The 23,928-nt window shown below is 40.7% G+C and overlaps 1 protein-coding gene across 1 annotated transcript in view; it reads left to right on the top strand.

The window, feature by feature from the left end:
* LOC137188510 (serine-rich adhesin for platelets) overlaps positions 1-22,354 on the top strand; it is a 35,099-nt gene extending 12,745 nt beyond the window's left edge. Inside the window, exons 19-47 of the mRNA XM_067598162.1 lie at positions 227-475; positions 1,154-1,411; positions 2,468-2,728; positions 3,419-3,685; positions 4,703-4,966; positions 5,542-5,799; positions 5,904-6,167; positions 7,086-7,346; positions 8,000-8,260; positions 9,161-9,424; positions 9,718-9,978; positions 10,132-10,392; positions 10,550-10,810; positions 11,205-11,474; positions 12,005-12,265; positions 12,422-12,682; positions 13,736-13,999; positions 14,503-14,763; positions 15,031-15,291; positions 15,439-15,699; positions 17,289-17,549; positions 17,739-17,999; positions 18,994-19,251; positions 19,335-19,595; positions 19,795-19,844; positions 20,023-20,233; positions 20,905-21,165; positions 21,742-22,002; positions 22,090-22,354. Coding sequence (XP_067454263.1) covers positions 227-475; positions 1,154-1,411; positions 2,468-2,728; positions 3,419-3,685; positions 4,703-4,966; positions 5,542-5,799; positions 5,904-6,167; positions 7,086-7,346; positions 8,000-8,260; positions 9,161-9,424; positions 9,718-9,978; positions 10,132-10,392; positions 10,550-10,810; positions 11,205-11,474; positions 12,005-12,265; positions 12,422-12,682; positions 13,736-13,999; positions 14,503-14,763; positions 15,031-15,291; positions 15,439-15,699; positions 17,289-17,549; positions 17,739-17,999; positions 18,994-19,251; positions 19,335-19,595; positions 19,795-19,844; positions 20,023-20,233; positions 20,905-21,165; positions 21,742-22,002; positions 22,090-22,259 — 7,223 coding nt within the window. The 3' untranslated portion in view covers positions 22,260-22,354. The remainder of the gene's footprint in view (positions 1-226; positions 476-1,153; positions 1,412-2,467; positions 2,729-3,418; positions 3,686-4,702; positions 4,967-5,541; positions 5,800-5,903; positions 6,168-7,085; positions 7,347-7,999; positions 8,261-9,160; positions 9,425-9,717; positions 9,979-10,131; positions 10,393-10,549; positions 10,811-11,204; positions 11,475-12,004; positions 12,266-12,421; positions 12,683-13,735; positions 14,000-14,502; positions 14,764-15,030; positions 15,292-15,438; positions 15,700-17,288; positions 17,550-17,738; positions 18,000-18,993; positions 19,252-19,334; positions 19,596-19,794; positions 19,845-20,022; positions 20,234-20,904; positions 21,166-21,741; positions 22,003-22,089) is intronic.
* Positions 22,355-23,928: the final 1,574 nt, after the last annotated feature.

The following is a 23,928-nucleotide window of genomic DNA, read 5'->3' as shown; positions in this document are numbered from 1 at the left end:
AATTATTTGGGACATTAGCTGAAATAAATAAAATGCTCCTGCAAGTAAAATAAAAAGTCAATCTAGTGTTTAACTATAAAATTCAGAGACAGCTGAAGAATGTACCTATTGTGTTGGGGAGCCTTTAGGAGAAGGGTTTTTGTGCACCATTACCAACCCAAAAGGTTCCTCTAAATGACAAATAAAATATGTGTGACTATCTCCTGCCCAGCTCCCTGCGCTCCAGTGATCCAGGACCACTCCCTGGACTGTGTCTCCAACCACGCATTGGTCTCCTGGGTTGACGATGAGGATGCCATGAGCGTCACGGTCGACGCGACCTCCAACCTGGGACACTCTACTTCCTGCAGCTCCACCAGCAACAGCAGCTGTGTCCTGGATGACTTGCGGTGTGGAGACACTTACACCGTCCAAGCTGTTGCACGAGGAGTTCAGTGTCTGAGCAAACCCAGCTCTACTTTTCAGATTGTCACAGGTACATTAAAATGATCAATACTTTGTTTTAAGGCTGTTGCTTGTAAAAGACAGAATGTTTTGCAAAAATAATGATGTATTCTTTTTACTGAAGCATAATGATTTTGTTATATCTGGGACTTGATGTTAGTGTTTTCTTTTGTGTTTGTATATAAGATGGTGAGGATGTGGTAGGTACTCATGTTATGATAACCTCTCAGGTTTCTTCTTTTACTACCGTAATGCTAAATTTCCCTCCTGGGATCAATAAAGGTACAATCTTTTCTTAACTTATAATACACTATCATTTCTCAGTCTTGGGTCAGGTACACACACTGTGGCCGGGATTGTAGGAGTTCTTTAGGAGTGATGTGCTGTGTCAAATTTGACCCATTTTTACATTTGAGAGCAGTAAAAACTCTCCAAACATCTCTGAAGCTGGACTAAAATTGACAATTTTACAGCCTCTTAATTGCTAAAGTTGTGAAAAATGTGGGCTACATTACTAAAGGGTGAATATTTTTGCTTTGATTGTCTTTCTAATGAGGGCCAAATGTCCTCAAAATTATAGGAAATGAGGATAATCTTAGGAAGTGAGATCATTTTCCTCACCTCCTTTAACAGCTACTATAGAGATCAGGATAAATGGATTATAGGTTAGGTATTCAGCACCTGACTGTACTCTTTCTCTCTCCCCCAGCCCCCTGTACCCCTGCAAACGTGGACTACACATACTCCTGCGAGACGGGCATGGCCTCCCTGAGCTGGAACGAGACTTTGGGCAGGAAGAGTTTCTATGCCCATGTCTATTCTGAAGACCACATGGCCTCCTGCAGCACCACCCAGACTGACTGCTCCCTCCCCCCCCTGCTCTGTGGCCGCATGTACGATGTGAAAGTGATCACTGTGGCTGACCACTGCAACAGCAGCGTGCCGGGTGTGACGCAGATACAGACAGGTAAGAGAGAGAGGATGGGGTACTGAGGGGTACATCACAGGTTAACCATTATGTTTGCAAGTTTTAGCTTCTTAACTGCAAATCATGTTTGCTTTACAGTTTTGCTGACATTATTTGAATGCAAGCAATATTTTTGATTTTTTAATGCATTTTTTCATACAGTTGTCAGTGTTACAATAGAATTGCATGGTAATGCAGTTAAATAGCAGATTATTTTGTCCGAAGTCTGAACTGTGTTACCTAATAATGACAATCTTACTTTGCAAAATAGCTTCAGACTTGATGTTCACTGTGATAGATTACACAATTTAAGCACATTTCTATATTCCATGAATGGCCAATGGATGTCTGTAACAGTAAATGATTCAATTTCTAATCGACTGCAGCATTGTTTGCATAAAGCTGTAATTCTGTGTAATGTAATGGGCTAGTATGGTGATTGCATATGCATACAGATTAATTGTCCAAAAAAAATCCATTACAACGGTTTATACTTGTAATTGTTAACAGGGTAAAAGCCATTTTTTAGTGTGTTGCTGCAGCTAAATGTACCATAAAGCTTCTTGTTAACTAATGCTGACAAACACTTTTCCTCATATATGTACTGTGGCAAAACATTGCTTTATTAGCTATTGGCTAAAACTAGACTTTATCAAATTTTCTGGTTTTGGAGTTATATAAAAAAGAAGGACTACTTCTGTCACTCTTAATGATAAATGACAACAGCAGCAAAACTGACACTAAACATGATTAATAAGTCACAGACGCATAGTGTGATTGAAGCTAGACAAGGAAGGGTATGTAATATAATCATGGGACCATCAGTTTTGCAACTGTATACATGCACAGGATTTCATATATTAAGAAACATCAGCAGGTTGATAAGACTGGGTTTTGATAAATTAGATAAACTGACCATAGAAATGAGTCTATTACATGTGTACATACTCTTGGGACAAAATGTTGTAAGGCAAAATCCGCAAATGTGGAATTTTTTTGAAAATGAAAGCTTTCAAATCAAGGCTCAATTTGTTTCTCTCTTTGTTTTCCCATCAGCCCCCTGTGCTCCCATGAATGTCAGTGCCTCTCTGGTTTGTGACAACAACACGGCGGCGGTGAGCTGGCTACACAGTCCCGGTGCGGTGTCGTACACAGTGACAGCACGAGGCCAAGACGGCGATATCAAACAGTGCACCTCAAACAGCACACACTGTCAGCTACCCAACATGCACTGCGCCCAGACTTACGTGATCACTGTCACCCCTTTCTCCAATCACTGCAAGGGCTCCGACAGCGACCCACTCACCTACATCGCAGGTAAGGAAGACCGTGTATATATTTTTTAATATTGTCATTCTATTAGAGTAAAAAAAGACTTTCCAGCCACTTAAAAGCTGCACGAAACACATTGTGTATCAAAGCACCCTAATACTAGAATAAAAGGTAAGGTGACAACTAATGTTTATTTTCATTATCGATTATTCTGTCGATTTTTTAATTCAAACTTTCAATTGAATGATTAATGGATTATTTGTTTGGTCTATAAAATGTCAGAAAATAGGAAAACAATTTCCTGCAGCCCAAAGCAATATCTTCACGTTGCTAGTTTTGTCTGACTTACAGTCCAAAATCCAAATATATTCAGTTTACCATCACAGAAAATGGATAAAAGCAGTAAATCCTCACAAATGAGTAGCTGAAACTTGGGAATGTTTGGCATTTTAGCTTGAAGTGAAAAAGATTAATCAATTATCAAAATAGATTGATTTTGCTTCGATTGGCTTATGATTATTAACTAATCGTTGCCATTTCTGTTGCTGGGACAATCATCAAATGTTGATGCAGTTCCTCCAGCGGCCACTAGATGCTTCAAGAAAACTCTAGATTATTGGATCTCAGTAATTTCATTTTTTCTAACTTGTCTCTTGGTTGTGATTTTGACTTGAAGTATGAAGTAATTATATCACGCTCCCTCTGATCGCTCTCCCTTCCTCCTCTTCCTCGCAGGTCCCTGCCCGCCCACCAACGTTCACGTGTCCCTGCAGTGTGCCGGTAACATGGGCCTTGTGACGTGGGACGCCGCCCTGCAAGCAGATCTCTATGTGGCCACAGCGATACCCTCTGATTTGGACGACCATGCCCACAACTGCACCTCCAATGGAACAAGCTGCTCTCTCACGGACCTCCACTGTGGCGAGACAGCTGTGGTCACGGTGGTCACCGTAGAGAGGGGCTGCCGGAGCAAACCCAGCCTGCCTTTCACTTTCCATTCAGGTCAGAGAAAAGAACTGTAGAACTGGGAAATACTCTGATTTGCTTACTTGCCGAGAGTCAAGTCATGTCTGTGCCTTAACTTTGGAGCTGCAGCCAGGAGGCAGTTAGTCTTAGCTTAGCGTCAAGACTGGAAACACAGGAAAACAGCCTACCATCATCTCCAAAGCTCACCTATTAACACATTGTATCTCGTTTGTTTAATGTGTATACAAAGAGGAATAAAAACAATACATTTTGTAGTTTTAGAAGGAGTTAAGTGCTGTAACTATTTATAAATGAATCTGTCCACCCAGAATCTGGCAGTTACTCAACAAGAAGTAGTTACAGCACATCTCCCCATCACCACAAACTGTCCTTTTTATTTTTAAAGTTTTGGTTTGTGAACAGATTAAAAAAAAACAAGATAAAAAGTGTTAATTAGTGAGCTTTAGAGGGGCTGGTAGGTGTATTTTTGAACTTTAGAAAGGGTATCTGTCTCCACTCTTTATGCTAAGCTAGACTAATTGCCCCCTGGCTCCAGCTCCATACTTAATGCAACAATATGAGAGACATGAGACATGAGTGACATCAATGTTTTCATCCAACCGTCATTAAGGAGTGTATTTTCCTCAAATCTCAAAGTGTTGCTTAAAGTGTTAAGAAGTGTTATATGATGTTTTTCAAATGATAAATGGCCAAAATAATGTTAATTTGTGTTTTACTAAACACTTGTCCACATATACAAGAGCGTAAAACTGTTGTGAAAGAGTTCAATCTGTCCAAATATTAACCAGGTAATAGAAATACACTGATTTCAATCAATAAAAATGCAATATAGAACCTATTAATTTGTTAATGTAATTCATTTGTCATATATATTGAGAATCAGAATAATGATTAATATTGAAGAATCATATTTTCTTTGCAAATGTAATAAAAAAAGTGTTACAGTCATATTAACTCTCATCATATTGGCTTTAAGTTGCTTATTAACAGCATTTTCAAATGTCTCTCTCTTCGTCCCTCTCTTGTTTTCAGTCATCTGTCCACCACCCGTTGTGACTGGAGTGACAAATTGCGAGAACAATGACATCACAGTAAGCTGGGACCAGAGTCCAGAGAGTGGCGCTACCTACTTAGTCCACTCTCAGAAAGACGGTGGTGCCAGTGTCAACTACTCTACAGACCAGACGTCACATGTGATCACCGGGCTGCAATGTGGCGATTTGTATACGCTGACAGTGGCAGCCAAGGACAATCAGTGCACCAGCGTTCCCAGCAAGCCTATATATACTGAAACAGGTTAATATCTATACAATCAGTCGCTCAATTACAATAAAGCGAAGCTTCCACAGAGAGAAAAGTAATTTTTACAGTGTGAGCAATGAGTGGTCATCCAATTCTATGTTTTTCATGTTTTTTTGCATTTTATTGACATATTTTTTTCTTATTTTAAAAAGATGCTTTATTTTGATAGATAGTTATAATGATAAAAAGGTTGGAATTATTTTCTCTAATGATTGCAGTGCTACGTTGCTGTACTCAACACCAACTTCATCATTAAATAGTGTATAGAAAGTGGTTAAATCTACTGATATACTGATATATTTTTGTAGTAGATCTATGTGAACACTGTTTCTCCAATATTTTCTCCCCTCACAGTATGAGTAATGCATTAAGTAAACTGTGTAATCAGAATTATTGCATGCATATCGCATTATGCATTAGAATACTTTTTCCAGTTAAATAGTAAGAAAATAAACTTCTTATCTACATTGACAAAAAGGTTTTCAGGCTCCCAGCTGTGTATAAAGATACTTAAGTGTATTTCTCCAAGGAACACAGAATGATTTCCTCCTGAATCTCTTCCCTGTCAGCTCCATGCCCTCCGACCAACCTGACTGCCATGGCCGAATGTGGCACCAACTTGGGAACGCTGACCTGGGCGCCGAGTACTCACGCTATCTACTACACAGCTAAAGTGACTGGTACCCACGGACACGTAGTTTACTGTTCCTCCAACTCAACAACCTGCTCAGTAAAGCTGGACTGTGGACATCAGTACTCAGCATTTGTGGTGGCTTCCAGTGCGACGTGCAACAGCAGCAAGGGAGACACCTTAACTTTTGCCTCAGGTATGAATGTGATTTATTGTTTTAAGTAACTGAACCGACTGTTTCATTTGGTTTTAAACCTCAAATTCATGACTAAATAAATCTATTTATCATCCCTGCCACAGCTCCCTGCTTACCTGACAGGGTGGTAGCGGAGCTCGACTGCCAGGTGAACTCCTTCGCGGTGCAGTGGAGGGGGAGCATTGGCGATGTCGGCTCTTACACTGCCATGGCAATCGGCAGTGACAACACCCGTGCAACCTGTTACACCACTGACACAAACTGCACCATCAAGAACCTAAAATGTGGCCTCACCTACAGTCTCGTCGTTACTACATCGTCAGTCGACTGTGGCACCATCACGGGCTCCGACTACATGATGCAGTCAGGTATTGAAAGTTCAAGACAAGATGGGGCCTTTTTTACTTGAATTATGATATATTACATTTAAAAGTTACTGAGGGGACATGAAATTACTGCTTCACATGCATATGGCCACTAGTGGGATTGTTGTACAGGCCCTGTGGTATAATACAAATGTGTAGTGCTGCCAATTGCATTTATACAGTGCAGCCATTGATTTAAAGCTGCATTAATCAATATGTTTATATTAACAATGGGTTAAATTACGATGTGTATTGTGAAATGTGAGGCTCGTAGTGAAGCTGCAGAAAATTATCCTCTGCAGTCCCTCAGCACTAAAGACCTTTCTGGTTTTTACAGTCCGTGACTTTAATGCTTTGGTTCAGTCTCATCAGCATTGTTTCCAGGCAAAGCTGGCTCCTGTTTTCAATAAAGAAGCTTTGATAAACCATATATTCAATAGTTCCCCAGCACCAAACAGCTGACAGACAAATTTAATGACTACCTGGTGAACATAGTGGAGCATTTAGCAGCTAATGAGCTGGATATACATACAACGGAGCTAAAAAAAAGAGTGAAGATTTGACATAAATCACGACTTCAAATGAATGCTACTGTTGCAGCGTGTCTGCTGTGATGTGTAAATAGGCTTTAAGATTCTGTAAAGCGGATATGAATTGAAAACAGGTTGAAATTCTTACTGCATTTGCAGATTTTTGTTGTTGTTGGTTTTTTTCATCATGTTTAAGGGACTTCTAGGACTCAGATAGAGACCAAAATTACTTAAGATGAGTTCTACAATGCAAACATTTGTCATTGTAACTTTTGTTTTTGTCAGTTTTCTCTAAAACTATTGATCTACATAAAACTCACATTTCCTTATCCTTTCTTATAAATTAATCTTACACTCCACCTTTCTTCTTTATCCACGTCTTCATAATCAGCCCCCTGTAAACCAAACAGTGTGCTGGTGAATCTGCAGTGCAGCACTAATGTGGCGTCAGTGACCTGGGGAAACTCAGGTCCAAATCAGACCCAGATGGTGTCAGCGGTGGACAGCAGAGGATTGATCACCACCTGTAACTCCAGCAGCTCCAACTGCACCTTCGACCAGCTGAATTGCGGAGAGAGCTACGCTATCAGTGTGGTCGGACACACAGATACATGCAGCAGTGAACCGGCTCTCGCAGAAAGGCTCAACACTGGTACTAATAATTAAAACAAGACAATGTACAGCTTGATGTGCAGCATCACAAAGTAGAATTACGCAGTTACTCACCAAAAACCTTTTGATCGTATTTTGATTTTCTAAAATCAAAGAATAATTTTGGTTTGCAACTGTAGAAACACATTTTTAACCTGTGTTTTATTGGGGTTTTTTCTTTCCAGTGGAGTAATAATTCAGAATCTTTACTTAAGTGCAAGAAGTAGTAGTAAAAATATTTAAGTGTTATCAGCACAATGTATTTAAGTATCAAAAGTCATACAAATGAGTCCATAGTGTTATTCTATTATATATAATATGATATGTATGAGCATTCTTGTAATGTTGTAGGTGGTTCGCATACTTTTTCATGTTGTATATTGTAATTACATGATTTTAATATTAAGCTGCACTAGTAACTATAGCAATAAATGACTGTATTTGCCTCTGAAATGTAGTAGAGAACAAGTAGCCTATGAAGTAGCATAAATGTAGATACTCAAGTAAAGTACAAGTAGCTCAAAATTGTGCACAACTATAGTATTTATTTTCCACCACTAGTACCCAATAAGCCTGAATGATGCAAGAAATAATTGTGTTCAGTTACAGATGAATGAACACGTATTTGCTTCTCTCTCTCTCTCTCCCCACCAGCTCCGTGTGTTCCTACTCACCTCACAGCACGAGTGGACTGTCACACCGGCATCACCGTGGTGACGTGGGACGCAGCACGTGGCGCCAGATCTTACACCGTCTATGCTCGGGGCAGTCTCGGCTACAACGCCGAATGTAACAGCACTGACACCAACTGTCATTTCCCCAACCTGGCGTGTGGGCAAGATTACTCGATTACCGTGGTGGCTCGCCATGACTCCTGCGTCAGTTTGGTCAGCGAGCCCATCAACGCCACCACAGGTAATAAAACACAACTAGATCAGCTGATTAACAGTGATGTAGCTTTCACTGCTAAAAGACATTGCCACCATACAAAACTGAAAGGCTTTACTTAATCTTAACAATGCAGTCAGTAATATTTCACAGGTGCTTTGCACAAAATAACTGAAATATATGAGGTGAAGTGTTGCTGATCAGTTCCAAATATGACTTTGTCATCCCAGTACATACTCAAGCTTTATGAAGAGGCTCTGCCTTACCTGCTCTGTGTTTTTGGTGGAAATGATGCAAACTCCCAGCCACCCTGAACTACTCACCATAAGCTAAGCAGTTGGTGTAGTTTCTATAAAACTGTGGAAGGAGACTCAGACTTAAAAAACTGGTATTAGTTGGTATTAAACAGTATCTCGTGGACAGGGAAGCAGTCAGTGATGTAGCTAACATTAGCCATATAGGTAATATGTAATGCAACATAGCAAATGTCAGCTCACCTCAGTAAATTGGTATGGTATAATGTCTTACTAGCCATTTATCAGGAATAAAATACAAAAATATATGCTGCCTCTGTCCCATCTCTTAAGTTCTAATCTATAGTAGGCAACAGTAAAACTGAAATTTGTGTTGAAGTTGTGGTGAAATTTGTGCTTGTTGTTTCTTATTGCTGCAACTTGGTGTTACTAAAGAGCCTTTTTTTTTTACTGGTAGACACTTTAAACAGTGTCAGGTACCACCAGAAGCAACTAAACTCAAGTGACAATACTTTAAATAATAATATTATAATAATAATAACATGTTCTAAGCAAACTAAAAAAAATACATCTATTTTGTATTTTACAGATATTAAATTTCACTATGCATACCTGCATGTCCCCTCTGTCTATATATTTAACTTTCTCTCTCTCTACATCCCTCCCTGTCCAGGACCTTGCCCCCACAGTGGTCTGAAGACTACACTGGACTGTAACACCAACACAGCTGTGGTGTCTTGGACGCCCGGCAGTGGTATTCTGTACTACAACGCCTCGGCCGATGCCTTTGCCATCACACACCAGATGACTTGCTCCACCAACGGCTCCGCCTGTAACATCAGTTCTCTGCGCTGCGGGGAGAGCTACAAGATTAGCGTCAGTGGACAAGGACAGAACTGCCCCAGTCCTGCCCAAGACTGGCACCGAATCAACACAGGTAACTGAAAGTAGCTATATAAAGAGTTCGGCTGGTATCTAGAATAACTTAATGAGAATATTTTTTTTTTAGTTTAAGTTGATGCTGATAAGAAATGATGACAATAGAAATAAAAGATGAGATATGTCAGTCCATAAGAAACAAGAAATTGCTGTGCAAATATATTGAAAAAATATTGGAAGTAATATAGAAACAGTGTCGCAATTACATAGTTTGTCCACCGGAGGGCACTGACAAGTAAAATTTGATACCTGTATAAATCTGCCTGACCCTCTCCTGTGTCTCTCCTGCAGCTCCCTGCCCTCCCACCCAGCTGAGGGTCGACTCATCCTGTGAATCAAACAACATCTCGGTGTCGTGGCAGGCCTCGCAGGGCTCAGTAACCTACATGGCCGTAGCAGAGAATGCACAGGGCCGCCAGTGGTCCTGTAACACCAGCACCACCACCTGCCAGATATCTAGTCTGCCATGTGGGCAGCAGTATCAGGTCTACGTCGCTGGTCTTGATGAAAACTGTATTGGAGCCAAGAGCAACATTGAAATGATTCATACAGGTGGGTATTTAAATCCATGTTAGGCTATTTTCTTTTCCAAGCAGCTTACAAAAAGTGAGCAAATGGCAGTTCTGTATCTCTCTCTAGGACTCATGTGCCGGCGGAGGGACCAAACAGGACAATTTCTCTTACCGTTCTCTTTGCTCTTTCCAGCTCCATGCGTGCCGCAGAACATACAGAACAACCTCGACTGTCTGTCTGGTGTCCTCAACGTTACCTGGCAGTCTACAGGTTACGCTCCTCAGTTCCGTGCCTCTGTGATGAGCAGCAACGGTCATGTCAGCATCTGCGAGACGGATAAGCATCACTGCGTAGTGCACAACATGGAGTGCGGACTGACCTATGACGTTACAGTTGTCGCCCAAGATAAGGCCTGCAATAGCTCCAACAGTCCCACAAAGCAGGTCATTACAGGTACGCAGGATGTGTCTGTCTTTTATAAACTTTTTAAAATGTTTTATTCTGTCCATGTCTTATATTAAAAAGCTCTTGGTGCAGGAAGACATTAGTTTTACTTTCTTTTCTTCTAACTTCAAGCCATCCTCTTCTTCTTCCACAATCTCCCTCTCAGCTCCCTGTCCTGTCACGTCCTACATTCCCACTCTGGACTGTGACACCGGCGTTGTATCTGTAACCTGGACCGACAGCGTCGCGGGGGTCGTGTACACGGTGTCGGCGATTGACGCCACAGGTCGGCGACACAACTGTAGCAGTGAAACCAACTACTGTGATCTCAGCACTCTGGAGTGTGGGATGCAGTACAACGTTACCATCACGCCATCCAGGAACGGATGTGTGGGCAGAGACAGCCCCACAAAAACGATCATGACAGGCAAGCATCAATATTTTTTTTTATTTTAGACTGAGATTAAAACTTGATACAGTAAATGTTTTTAAATTACAGTAAGTGTAGTAGTGACTGTAGAAGTAACTGTTCTTGCACCCTGCATTTACTGGACCACCTTTTGTATATAGTATATAGTCATTACTGTAATATGCAGCAAATTAGCCAAACACACATATGCTAAATTATTTCTTGAGTAATTTAATGTCTGAAAATAAAAAGAAATTTGAAGTTCAAAGAATTTCTGGAGCAGTAATGCACTTATACAAGTTATTATTTGATGCGGTGACCATTTTAAAATAGTCAAGATAAATAAACTTGATAAACTGTCAGATTTTTGAGTGATCTTTTTGAGTACTGATTTCTCCCTGGTTACTTTCAGTTCCCTGCACACCTCACCTGTCTGATGTGGAGATTGACTGCCTGACAAACTCAGCCTGGGTGATGTGGGAGGAGGCTGACGGCGTTAAAGACTATGTCGTCTTAACAACAAACAGTGACGGTGACATCCAGACATTCGAGTGTAACTCCACCTCAGACGGGACGTGTTCTCTGCCGCCTCTGACTTGCAGCCAGAACCTCACCTTCACCCTCAAAGCCCAAAACCAGCAGTGCCTCAGTCCACCCAGCAATGCTGTCATGACTGAGACAGGTCTGTGAACGTAAATACATAGTAACAAGAAAACAGGAAGTCACTTTAAACAATTATCCCACAGACATATTGTGCTGTAGGTGTTGATATTGTCAAAATATTGTCAAGATATTGTGTAAAATATAAGTTAGTCACTGTGTGTAGAATTTCACAAAGTCTTCCCCCATATCTGACCTAGCGACACTGAACACTGAATGTACTGATTGACTGCACCAATTTTAATCAGCATTGTCAATTTTTTCTACTATAAAATCTAATGCCATTAGAATAAATTGAGAGATGCTAGATATACATCGTGGCCTTAGTGGTAGAAATGGAGAATATATCAGCTATTCTGTTCTGAAAAAAACCACTGAAGCCATTTTCATTGAACCCTCATGAGGGTTTTCAAGTTAAATGTGGTCTTTTTTTTTACACTCTTTTTAGAGCTATCCTCTGATAACCTCTTTCACTTTTGTACCTATTTCTGGCAGATGATGGTCAGAAAGCTGTGTTTTAAATCATATCTCACAGTGCTTCTCCTTCCTCAGGTCCCTGTCCTCCCGAGGACGTGAAGAAGTCGGTGGGTTGCGACAACCGCACAGTCAGCATCTCCTGGGAATCCATTCCTGGTGCTGTAACATACACAGCCACGCTGGAGAACACAAACGGAGGCAGCACCTGCTGCACCACGTCGGACACCGGCTGTGACATCACCGACCTGCCGTGTGGAGAATTCTACGTCCTGCTCGTCACGGCTGAGGGACGAACCTGCAACAGCTCCCAGAGTTCAGGGGACATAGTCAAGACAGGTGGAGAATATTACACATACACAAGTATAACATTTCTAATATTTTCAGGTACAGTCTTAAAGCCACATGTTAGGATTTCTCATGCGGGTTTTGTGAGATAAACACAATGGAGATGAGAAAATAATATTTGTGTCTCTATTGATCTCTCTCCATCAGTGCCGTGTGTTCCTGATAACCTTGAAGCCAAACTGAGCTGCAGCAACAACGTGGCCTCCATGTCATGGAACTACAGCAAAGGAGGACAGCTTTACCATGTGAGGGCCGTGAGTACCGATGGCCACGTGGATGAGTGCACCTCTCATGAGAACCACTGTGATCTGACAGGCCTGCGCTGCGGCCAGTACTACACAGCTAGTGTGATGGCAGAGGACAGAGACTGCAGGAGCAAACCGAGCGACAGTGTGCAAATCAAGACTGGTATGCACAGATTTTCACTGTTGATTTATGTGTGTGTTCAAGAATTATAAAATACTAAAAGTTTTCACAAGAAACATAAGTTATTCAGAGCTGCAAATTATTCCCAAACTTCTATGTTAATGGTCTTAAAGTTTCCCTAGAAATCAAAAACTAGAAACTTATTTTGTTCATGAAGCTTGGGGTTTCCACAGGTGGCTCTCATTTCTGTTTCTCTTCATCTACAGCTGCTGTTACAGCTCATGCTAACTATCTAGGTCTAAACAAAACTGCTGTTGTTGCTGTTTTTTTTCTGTGCACAAGCAGAATTTTTTCAGGAAATGACTAAAAAAAACCGGCAAATATACAGTGAAAGTTAGCACAAATTTTGTGACATCAAATGAGTTTTTGCTTTAAAGGAATAGTTCGACATTTTTGGTAACACGGTTGTTCACTTTCTTGCAGAGAGTTGTTAGATGAATAGATGGATACCACTCTGTAGGTTGAATATAAAGCTACAGCTAACAGCCTCTTATCATAGCTTAGCATAAAGACTGGGAACAGAAGGAAATAATTACCCTGTCTCTCTCCAAAGGTATCAAAATCCACTTACCAGTACCTCTAAATCTCCCTAAAACATCATATATCTTGTTCATCTAATCTGTCCCAAAAATTATATAGCGTGACAACCACAAGTTGTAGTTTCATGGAGGTTTATGTACAGGACTATTTCTTGGCCAGATGCAGTGACTTCCTGGAGTCCTTTTGTCCCCCTGAGGTTAGCAGGCAACCAGCAGAGACTCCAGGAAATCACTGTGCCCAGTTGAGAAATAGTCCAGGACATTAATGCCTGTAAGACCACAACTAACCACCTAACCCCTAACCCTAAAAATATGCAAGTAGCATCAATCTTCTCATTTAACTCTTAGTAAAAAAGTTCTCAACAACAGCTATAATCTCCAGAAAATCACTTCAATTTCATAATAAATCCAGTAATCAGTAATCAAAAACTCTTTAAGGTGACAAAAAAACCCATTAAGCCCTACACCACACCTTCTCTCAACCTCTTCTCACCAGTGCCGTGCACTCCTGCAAACGTCTCCTCCGTGGTGGACTGTAAGACCAGTGCTCTGATTGTGTCCTGGTCCGAGAGCTCGGGGGCCGACTCGTACCTCGCCACAGTGCAGGACAGCAACGGTCAGACCACAACCTGCCAGGGCATGACCGAGGGCTCCTGCAACGTGACGGGACTCGGCTGCGGTCAGATCTACCACGTGTCTGTAGTCTCCTCTGATGGATACTGTGACAGCCCGCCCACCAATGTGATTGACACACCTTCAGGTAAGAACGAGAGTCGAGTGACGGACGTGTATCTTAAGGACAAAGGCTAAAATCAGACTACAACACATTTCTAGAAAGATGAAGACACTGATGCACTAATCCAACGGGTATAAACTGTAAATGCTCTGCTGACATGAGGAAACTTAGTTTTATCTTTGTTTTCTCATTTTATACTTAAAATAAAGGATCCCGTAGTTTCTTTAGGGGTCAAGGAGATTCTTTGATGCTTGATGATGATTATTAAACTCTTTCAAAAAGCCACTGCATTATGTGAAAATGTATTGTGAACATGATCTTGCTTAAAGTATCTTTTATAGTGTATGTTTTACTGTTAACTGTTAAAAAAGGTGATAAATACCTACTTGGTGCATTAATTATTTTTTCTTATGTCACCTGTGAAACATATTAAAGCACTATTTCCATGTTTCCATGTTAATCCCATGGACAACACAGCATAAACTACATTGTCTTCATTTGTTTTAATATGTTTGTCCCTTTCTCAGTCCCCTGTAAACCGAGACACATCGAGGCAGTCATGGACTGCTACACACAGAAGGCTATGGTGACCTGGTACCCGAGTGATGGAGCTTCTTCGTACGTGGTCTTGGCCACCACCGCGTCAGGCCTTAATGTCACCTGTGAGACAAACACCACCCACTGTGATCTGGAAGAGCTGCCCTGTGGACAGAGCTACTCCATCTCTGTTGAAGCTGTAGGAACGACCTGCGGCAGCATCGCTCACATGACAGGAAAGCTGGTCACCGGTGAGCAACGTGACACAGGATGAACCAATCTGCAAACTTTAATGTATATTTTAGAAAACTTAACTTGACACTTGATTCATTTCGAGGTCTGTATTTATATTCTGGGGCTCCGCTTTATTTATCTTATACTGGTCAGGCCATTTTAGCTCCTGTCTCTTTAAGGCCCCCCATTTCATTAACACAACTCTCCATTATCTTCCCATTAACTCACACATCATGTATTCTGTCTTATTTAATCTCCATCACTACCTCTCTCCTCTCTCTCAGAGCCGTGCATCCCTAAACTCATCAGCACCCAGTACAGCCTGACGATCGGCCAAGTGCTGTGGGACAGGACCGCTGGTGCTGATTACTACACAGTGGAAGGGGTGACAGAGCAGGGCCTCATGGTCTCCTGTACCACCAACGACACCTACTGCGCCTTGTACAACATGAAGTGTGGTCAGATGTACAACATCAGCGTCTCGGCACACAATCATGTGTGCCAAGATGTGTCCATCTCAACAGATTCACTTATGATTAAGACCGGTGAGAAAACACTGTGTTGTAACTTTTCATCTTTTCTTTAATTTGTTTGTGTATGTGTGTGTTCATTATTGTGCAGCATAGATGAAAGATACTACATGCATCCACTGTGCATCATTCAACCCGTCTCGCCTCTTATTTTAACCTCAGAGCCTTGCCCGCCCAACAACGTTCAGACCGACGTGCGGTGTGAGAACAACACAGGGGTCATGACATGGGAGGCCAGTTTTGGTGCCGTGGGCTACGAGGCCCGTCTCGCAGGGCGTGACGGCCACTCCCTGTCCTGCCGCACCGAGGACACTTTCTGTAACGTAGAAGGCCTCCACTGTGGAGTGGTCTACTACACCAACGTCATCGCCATCGGAGAGACGCTCAACAGCAGCATCTCCACCACCGTCCTGCTGGTCTCAGGTATGATGCTCTCAAACGCTAAACTGATTTACCTTTCTTACACTTTTCACCTGAAGTTTTACCTTCAGAATTTCACTGTGAATCTACTTAAGATGTAATTAAAGTGAAAGTATTAGATTATATGAAAATACATCAAGTTGGTAAAAAGGATGCTCGACTCAATACCTTCATCTCTTCTGTGTTGAGTTCTTTGAGAAAAATATGTCTTTTTTCACAACTGTTAAAATACAACTGCTTTGTTAGCTTAAATCTAAAAATTACAACAACAAAAAAGAAAAAAACCCTTTTCGGTATTCAGCCATACAAATAGTCTTGGTTTTACTTGTCCAAATGGTCCAAGTTTTGAAATGTGTCTGTGAGATTTCTGCCCAAACCCCAACACAATTGAGGTGAAGATAATTTTATTTGTGATGCTGCTGTACAGTAGCATTGAAAATGCCATTTAAAAATAAACAGATTTCACTGTAAATGATTTTTACCGGAACTACTTTCTATCAAAGAAATAGTACCTGAGAAAAGTGAAAGCTTGTTGGATTAACCATAAAAATATTTGTGTAAAGTGATTCTGCTGTTTAAAAAGTATTTTTTCATTGCTGTGAGCACAACAAATGAAGTTCCATTCATTCCCATTGAACTGGGCTGTAGGAGAAATGTCTAAGATGTACAGGTCAAAATGTTGGCAAATTACAGCAAAATTATCTGCATGACGTTAACACTAGAAATAACTGAGAAGCTATTGTTTTTTGTCATTTGGGTAAACTGAAGCTTTAAAGTACCAAATTCCTCACCAACTGAATCCTGTTTTCTAAAAATTAAATTCTAAAATGTATTCACAGCTCTCTGGTTCTGTTATATGAATTTACAGTGTTTTTTTAAGCCCAGTCAGGCTCAGCATAGTCGTATGCATAAAATAAATATGAAAGATTAATCCATTACTTTATTCATTCTGATACTCATGGGTATGGATGTATGTCTACGCCCCCCCAAAAATTAAGAATAAATCCTTAAGAGTAAAACACAATCTATTTAACAGCTGCAAACTAAGTCCGTCTAAACTAAGAAAGCTGAAGCCACAAAGGTTGTCAATTGCCTTTTCAGTCCGTTTTGATTGTATTTATTATTAAGCAATTCACAGAGAAGAGATCAGTGTTGTCAGCATAGACCTAGATTTGTCAATTTTTTAAGATCTATATAGATCTATAGAGTCTATTGATGAATCTAGCAACTTTTTGGGTAGAGATTAGCCACTCTCCTTTGAGGTGAATCGCCAGTACTGCTAAGTGAATGTGTACTCATTCTTGCTGGATTGATTGTGTGAATTACTCATGTTTACAAGTGTCCCTATTTACTATGATTTTAAGTTTGCAACCTGACTTATTACCTCCAACACAAATTTTATATGGACGTTATTCTGCAGTGATACTATGCACATGCACATTAATGCATGTGATTTAGTGGCATTTAGTGGCCTCTCTAGCAGGTTTTAGCTACTTCAATACTCTAAAACAGTGTAAAAGTAAAGTACCACTAATGATGTTGTATCCATGTCCTGTATGTCTCACCCTGCCCGTCTTCCCTTCGGTCTCCAGCTCCCTGTTCAGCAGGAAACGTGACAGTTAACATGGACTGCTACAACAACACAGCCGAGGTCTCCTGGAGCTCGGCCAGCGGAGCCAGCTCTTACCTGGTGACCGCTGTATCAGCTGATGGCTCCTGGGCTTCATGTGAGACTGCCGAGGGCCAGTGTGATCTGACAGAGCTACAGTGTGGTCAGACGTATAACGTCAGCCTTGTGGCAATCAGCGACCACTGCCAGACTGAGACAAACAGTAATGTCACTTTTAACACAGGTGAGTCCAACAGCGTCCTCCCAGATCAGCTGGAGTGGCTGGAGAACTGCTGATCCTGAATTTATTCTATAGTGTATCTTGTTTATCAAAAAAACAAAACACTTCGAAACTAGGATCATGAAATTCTCTTTGGACCTATTGTTTTCTTTTTGAAACTAAAGACTCAGTCTGCCTAAACTTCTTGTCCAGGGCCATGTAAACCTTTGCGCGTTGGAGCGGACCTGCAGTGTGGGACGAGCACAGCCAACATGTACTGGGAGGAAACAGAGGGAGTGGAGCTTTATATGGCTACTGCCACCTCCAGCACGGGGATGACTCTGAAATGCAACTCCACCAACTCCACCTGCCAGTTCTCCAACTTGGACTGCGGAGAAACCTATGAATTCTCTGTAACTGCGTACAGCAACATGTGCTACAGCGAAATCAGCGGCACTGCGGAGGTTCAGACAGGTAGGGGGCATTATTATCAACTGATTAACTGGTTAGGTAACTGATTTAACTGATTTCATTTATTTACTGGTTGGCTGATTATTCGTGTGTTTTTTTGTTGTACTCTCTTTCAAGAGTGTCTCAGCCAAGATAGACAGATAAAAAAATTACTCACAGATCAAATCTGAACATTATAAATTTATTAAACGAGTGGTTTCTTTTCTTACCTACAGTTGTACTTTACATTAGCTAACTGTATATAAAGATATAAATAGAATTCACCCTCATTATTCACAATTTGGACAGGTGATAGTCTTAAAATCTTTCATCTTTTGGCATTATTATTTCTTAATTTAATTGTATTGATTTTTTAAAATGGTTTGTCTAATTTGCAAGTTTTATTTCTCAAACTTTGTATTCAATAACCTGTATTGTATTAAGTTTCTCTCATCTTCAAATCTTATAGTAGTTATGAAAAAACAGATTAAAGAATTTCATACTTCTATATTTTAGTTATTGATATTATATTTTTATTATAGTATTTATCATATATAATTATTTGTTTATCTTTTTAAAATATTTGTCATTTTGTCTATGAAGTTGCTCTCTGCAATTACCACATAATGCATTTGTCCTGCATTAGTATTTGGAGTTGGAGTGAATAATCACTTCAGTAGAGCTGAAACAATGAGTCAATTAATCGATTAGTTGATTGACAGAAAATTAATCTGCAAACATTTTAATAATTGATTAATCATTTTTCATTTTTTAAATCAAAAATGCTTAAAAATTAGAGTTAATTTGGGTTTTAAACTGTTTATTGGTCGAAATAGGCAGTCCGAAAATGTTAACATGGGCTTTAGGAAATTGTGATGACATGCTGATTTTCTGACATTTTATTGTACAAACTATAAATTGATGAATCAATCTTCAGATCAATCGATTGTGGTACTTGAATAAACTTGAATAAAATTTCACTTATTGTGAGTGTGACATTTGTGTTTTTCTCCTCCAGAACCCTGCCAGCCAGCTGACCTGACAATCGACGGGTCGTGTTACAATGAGACGGTGGTACTGGATTGGTCGGCAGCTAAAGGTGCATTAGTCTACGAGGTGACAGCCACGGGAGACCTGGGATACGTCACGTCTTTCCAAACCAATGACACAACAATAGAGGCTGAGCTGCCATGTGGACAGCTGTTTACTTTCACTGTGAAGGCTCAGGATGATCAATGTGACAGTGCTGAGAGCCAGCCTAAAGAGTTTAAGACAGGTATGAGTTTCTTATAGTTTTGTCTAATGTAACGTATAAGACGATCATTATCCTGATAATGCAACAGTTCACCGTCTCTCCAGGACCCTGTGTACCCCAGCATGTACAGAGCTTCACACACTGCGAGGACAGTCTGGGCTCAGTCAGCTGGGCTGAGAGCGACGGGGCGGACTCCTACCTGGCCATCGCAGTGGGACAGGACGGCCACACCCACATGTGCAGCACAAACACCACCAGTTGCACCTGGGATGACCTGCACTGCGGCGAGCAGTACACAGTTCATGTCATCGCCAACGACTACCTGTGCAGCAGCATGCCGAGCAACAGGACTTCAATACGGATGGGTACACAGCTGAAGATTTTCTACTGTAGAAATCAAACTACCCTAGAATATTTAAGGCCAGTTTCATGTGAACAAACTGCAGAATGCCATAGAAAATGACATCTGCCAAGAATTAAACAAATAAATCTCAGTGATTCTCTTAAATGATACCACATGAAAAACACCAGCATCACCACTGATCATTTGTCTTCTTTTTGTAGCACCCTGCATACCGCAGAATCTAGAATCATCTCTTAACTGCACTACGAAGGTTTGTATTTTACCATTTTGTGAAAGCTCTTTCTCTAAAGGATCTTCCTCAAGAAATATAAACAATCTATTGTAATTACGCTCTGTGACGCACTTTGTAACTGTTGTTTTGAAAGGTTCTAGGCTAATTATTTTTATCGAAATTGAAATTATTATGATATTGTTGTTATTATTCTAAGGTGGGTTCGCTGAGCTGGAGTGCAAGTGAAACCGCATCGTTCTACATTGTGACGGCAGAGACAAACAGTGGCCACAAAATGCAGCTCAGCACCAACGACACCTGGACGTACATTTCTGAGTTCCAGTGCGGCCAGGAGTACTTCCTGTCTGTTCAGGCCGTAGACTCTGTGTGCACAAGTCGTCCCAGTGTGCCGTCAAAGCTGGAGTCAGGTAGATTCCTATTCCATATACCCTAAAACACTGTTTTGAAGCTGTTTCTGAAGTGACCCTTTTTTTCTGAATGCTTTAACCTAATAAGAAAACTTACATGTGAAATACACTCCTTGATTTTACAAATTAATTGTAAAATCAAGGACAGTTTTTATGTTTGTATTCAGTTACTATTTACTATTTCATTGATAATAATAAATTATAACAATAATTTTATTAATGATAATAATCTAGTTTATTCATTGATTGATTTCTTTAAAAGCACTGTAGTTAAGAGCAATTGGTTAAGAGAGTAGTTCAACATTTGGGGAAATAAACATTCGCTTTCATGCCGAGAGTTAGAGATGAGAAGATGGATACCACTCTCACATCTGTAGGTAAATATGGTATGGTATGGTTAGCTTAGCTTAGCATAAAGACTCAAAACAGCAGAGACTAGCTGTTCCACTATTTCCAGTCTTTATGCTAAGCTAAGCTAACCAGCTGCTAGCTGTGGCTTCATAATAGTGCATAGATATGAGAGTGGTATTGATCTCCGTGTGTAACTCTTGACAGCAGATAAGCATATTCCACAGAATGCTGAACTATTCCTCTAACTATTTGTATTAATGAAACTTCAGGATCAGTTCAACATCTTTCATGATCAAGTCTTTTCTCCATCCTTCCCTCAGAGCCTTGCCCTCCCACCGGCGTCTCCAGCTTCATGAACTGCCTCTCCAACATTGCTGTTATATCGTGGACCGGCTCGGCTGGCGCGCAGTTTTACACCGCCACAGTGACGCAGGAAGACGGCCAATCACAAAGCTGCTGGTCTGACAGCGAGCACTGCGGCATGCCCAATGTCCACTGCGGACAGAACTACACGGTGACAGTCGTCGCCTCCAACGAGAAGTGCAACTCTTACCCCAGTGAGGCCGACACACTGCAGTCAGGTCAGAGTTGATTATTATTTTATTCTCACAACTTCCTAATTAATTTCCTTCTTTCATATTTTTTTAAAATCCTGCAAACAAATATCTAATCTTACAAGTAGAGGTCAATTTTCAATAAAATAGTCGTAACTTATAGAACAGGTTAAAATTTTGTTTCTTTCTTGCCCATCCTACAGATTTATTTGATATAAGTCATTTTATGTTATATTCTTTAAGCAGAGGTGACAAATAAGCACTTTTGGGGCTTATTTTCCTTCTGCTCTCTATATTACATGTTACTGTATATTTTTGTTGTTTTTTGTGCATATACTGTAAAACTCTATTGGTATTGGTGACAGGCAACGTGTCTAACAGGAACATGACAAATGGGTGAAAAGAGATGCATATAAAAATTTGAATCTTTAGGGGAAGAAAATGTATTTAACTGTCTGCAAACTGATTGTTTGCTATGCATTGAATATATTGAATCTGACACCCTTCAAATGACGGCTTGATATTTCTGTGACTTTTTTAAAAATGCTCTAAAACTTCCTGTAACTACATTTTTATTAAATCTTTTCCTGTGCTTCTTTCCAGTTCCTTGTGTTCCTACTGATGTGAATGTGAAGATGAACTGTTCAAAAAATCAGGCTCACGTTTCCTGGAGTGCCAGCAGGGGGGCGTTGTCTTACAAAGTGACAGCTCAGAGCACACAAGGAGCCGTGTCCTCCTGTGAGAGTACAGACCCGATGTGCATCTTGACCAACTTGACCTGCGGACAGTCTTATGCTGTCCAGGTGGTGGCGCAGGACGACATCTGCTCCAGTTTGCCCAGCCCAGCTGCCGAGTTCAAATCAGGTAGGACATATAGATGGAAATTTGGATGTCAGAATGTTTACTTGGTAGGCTTGGTGTATGACTTTTTGTCTCCCCTCCCTCTCTCAGTTCCCTGCACACCCAAAGTTGGCTCAGTGGTTGTGGACTGCTTCACGAACTCGGCCCTGTTGGACTGGGACTTTGCTTTGGGGGCCTTGTACTACACCGCAACAGCCCGGAACAGCCCGGTCCTCCAGTGGACATGTTTCCACTTGCAACTCCAACTTCACCAACTGTGAGCTGGAGAACCTGCAGTGCGGCCAGACCTATAATGTGATCACTGTGGCCTCAAACGAGAAGTGTGACAGCCCCCCCAGCTCCAGTTTGCAGGTGGAATCGGGTAAGCAGTAAAACCAAGTCAAAGATGTGGGTCAAGGATTTTATAAACTGCTTATTTTGGCAATTTTAGAGTAACTTAAAGGTGATTTTCTGTTATTTTTATACTGTTGTGATGTACGATATCTGTGCTAAACATGGTCAAAGTTCCAAAACGATGTGTTAGTCCATCTCTCAATACTTTCTGACTTCCCTACCCTCTCTGTGGCTCTCATTCCTCCCATTTTAAATTTTAAAAAAACAGGTAACCCATGAATACAAAGTTTAATAAGAAAGGCTAAATAATTTCCTAAAGCAGCCAGGCACTAATGTTTTAAGCAAATGTTACTCAAATAGGAGTAAATAGTGTTTTTTTTGGTAGGAGTAACTTATCGTTGGTTTTAGTCTTCATGGGATTTGCTGAGAGTAAGAAAAAATAAAGTCATCCTTTAACACTAACTGAGAATCCTGTTTTGCTGACCTCTAGTGGCTGAAGTCCTGAAGTGGCTGCAGTGATGCACCTTTAATCACACAATCAGGTGTTAGGTGTGATTACAGATGTTAATATATTCCACTCCCTAAATTCAGGAAAATTGGATTAAAAAAAAAACAACAATAAAACAAATATCTTTTCTTCTCTAATTCTGAGAGAAAAATTATTTTATCAATTTATGAACAATGGCATATGATCAGCAGCTCATTTCATATCATTTCAACACTTTTTCTCAAAAATTTTACACTAGCAGGAAGACATCTTTTACTGCAAACAACAGTGTATAATATATATTTTTGAAACAAAATAATTTGTGGATGTGTGGGGACACAAAATCAAGGTAAAAGTCAGTTTAAACACGTCTACTTAAAAAATCTTGGTATTTATTTAATGAATATCAATAAATACAAAACATTCCCAGATTTACACTTGCTGGATGTGGTCAGAGTTTAAATAATTTTCAGTTTGGTGATTAGTTTCTATTTAAAGTCTTAACAGAAGGTTTACAAGGGACTTAAAGTAATCTATGACCTCTATTGACCTTTTTTTGGACCGCTCAAATGTTTTAAAGTTTTGACAGGCAGAAATGTCAGCATCTGGCTTGATAAAAATTTGCCAAACAATACAAGTGTGTTATGAGGATTTTGTGTTTACTCCAAAAAGTCAACTTCCTCCTTTTCCCTTCCCTCCACCAGTGCCTTGTCCTCCTGAGGATGTTGTGGTTGCACTGAACTGCTCTACTAACACGGCCCTCGTGGAGTGGCAGGCCAGCAAGGGAGCTGATTCCTACATCGTCCAAGCCTTCGGCGTGGAGGAACATGAATCTGGCTGCGAGACAGACTCAGATTCCTGCGTCCTCTCTGATCTCTTGTGTGGCTTCACCTACAACATCACTGTGATCGCCGTCAACAGCGTGTGCAATGTGTCGCAGAGTGACATGAAACAGCTACAAGCAGGTAAAGATAAGGAACATGTTGGGGCCTGGCAGCATGATAACAGCTTTGTTATAGATTGTTCTTTTTAGTGGTAGTTTGGAAATATCTGGGTATTTCTGTTGTTGTGTCAGGGTGGGGGAGGATTATTCATAAATTAAGTGTATA

The sequence above is a fragment of the Thunnus thynnus genome, chromosome 8 (assembly GCF_963924715.1).
Source record: "Thunnus thynnus chromosome 8, fThuThy2.1, whole genome shotgun sequence".
Classification (NCBI taxonomy): Eukaryota; Metazoa; Chordata; class Actinopteri; order Scombriformes; family Scombridae; genus Thunnus; species Thunnus thynnus.
Note: the sequence above shows the minus strand (reverse complement) of the source record. Positions and strands in the feature narration are given on the sequence as shown.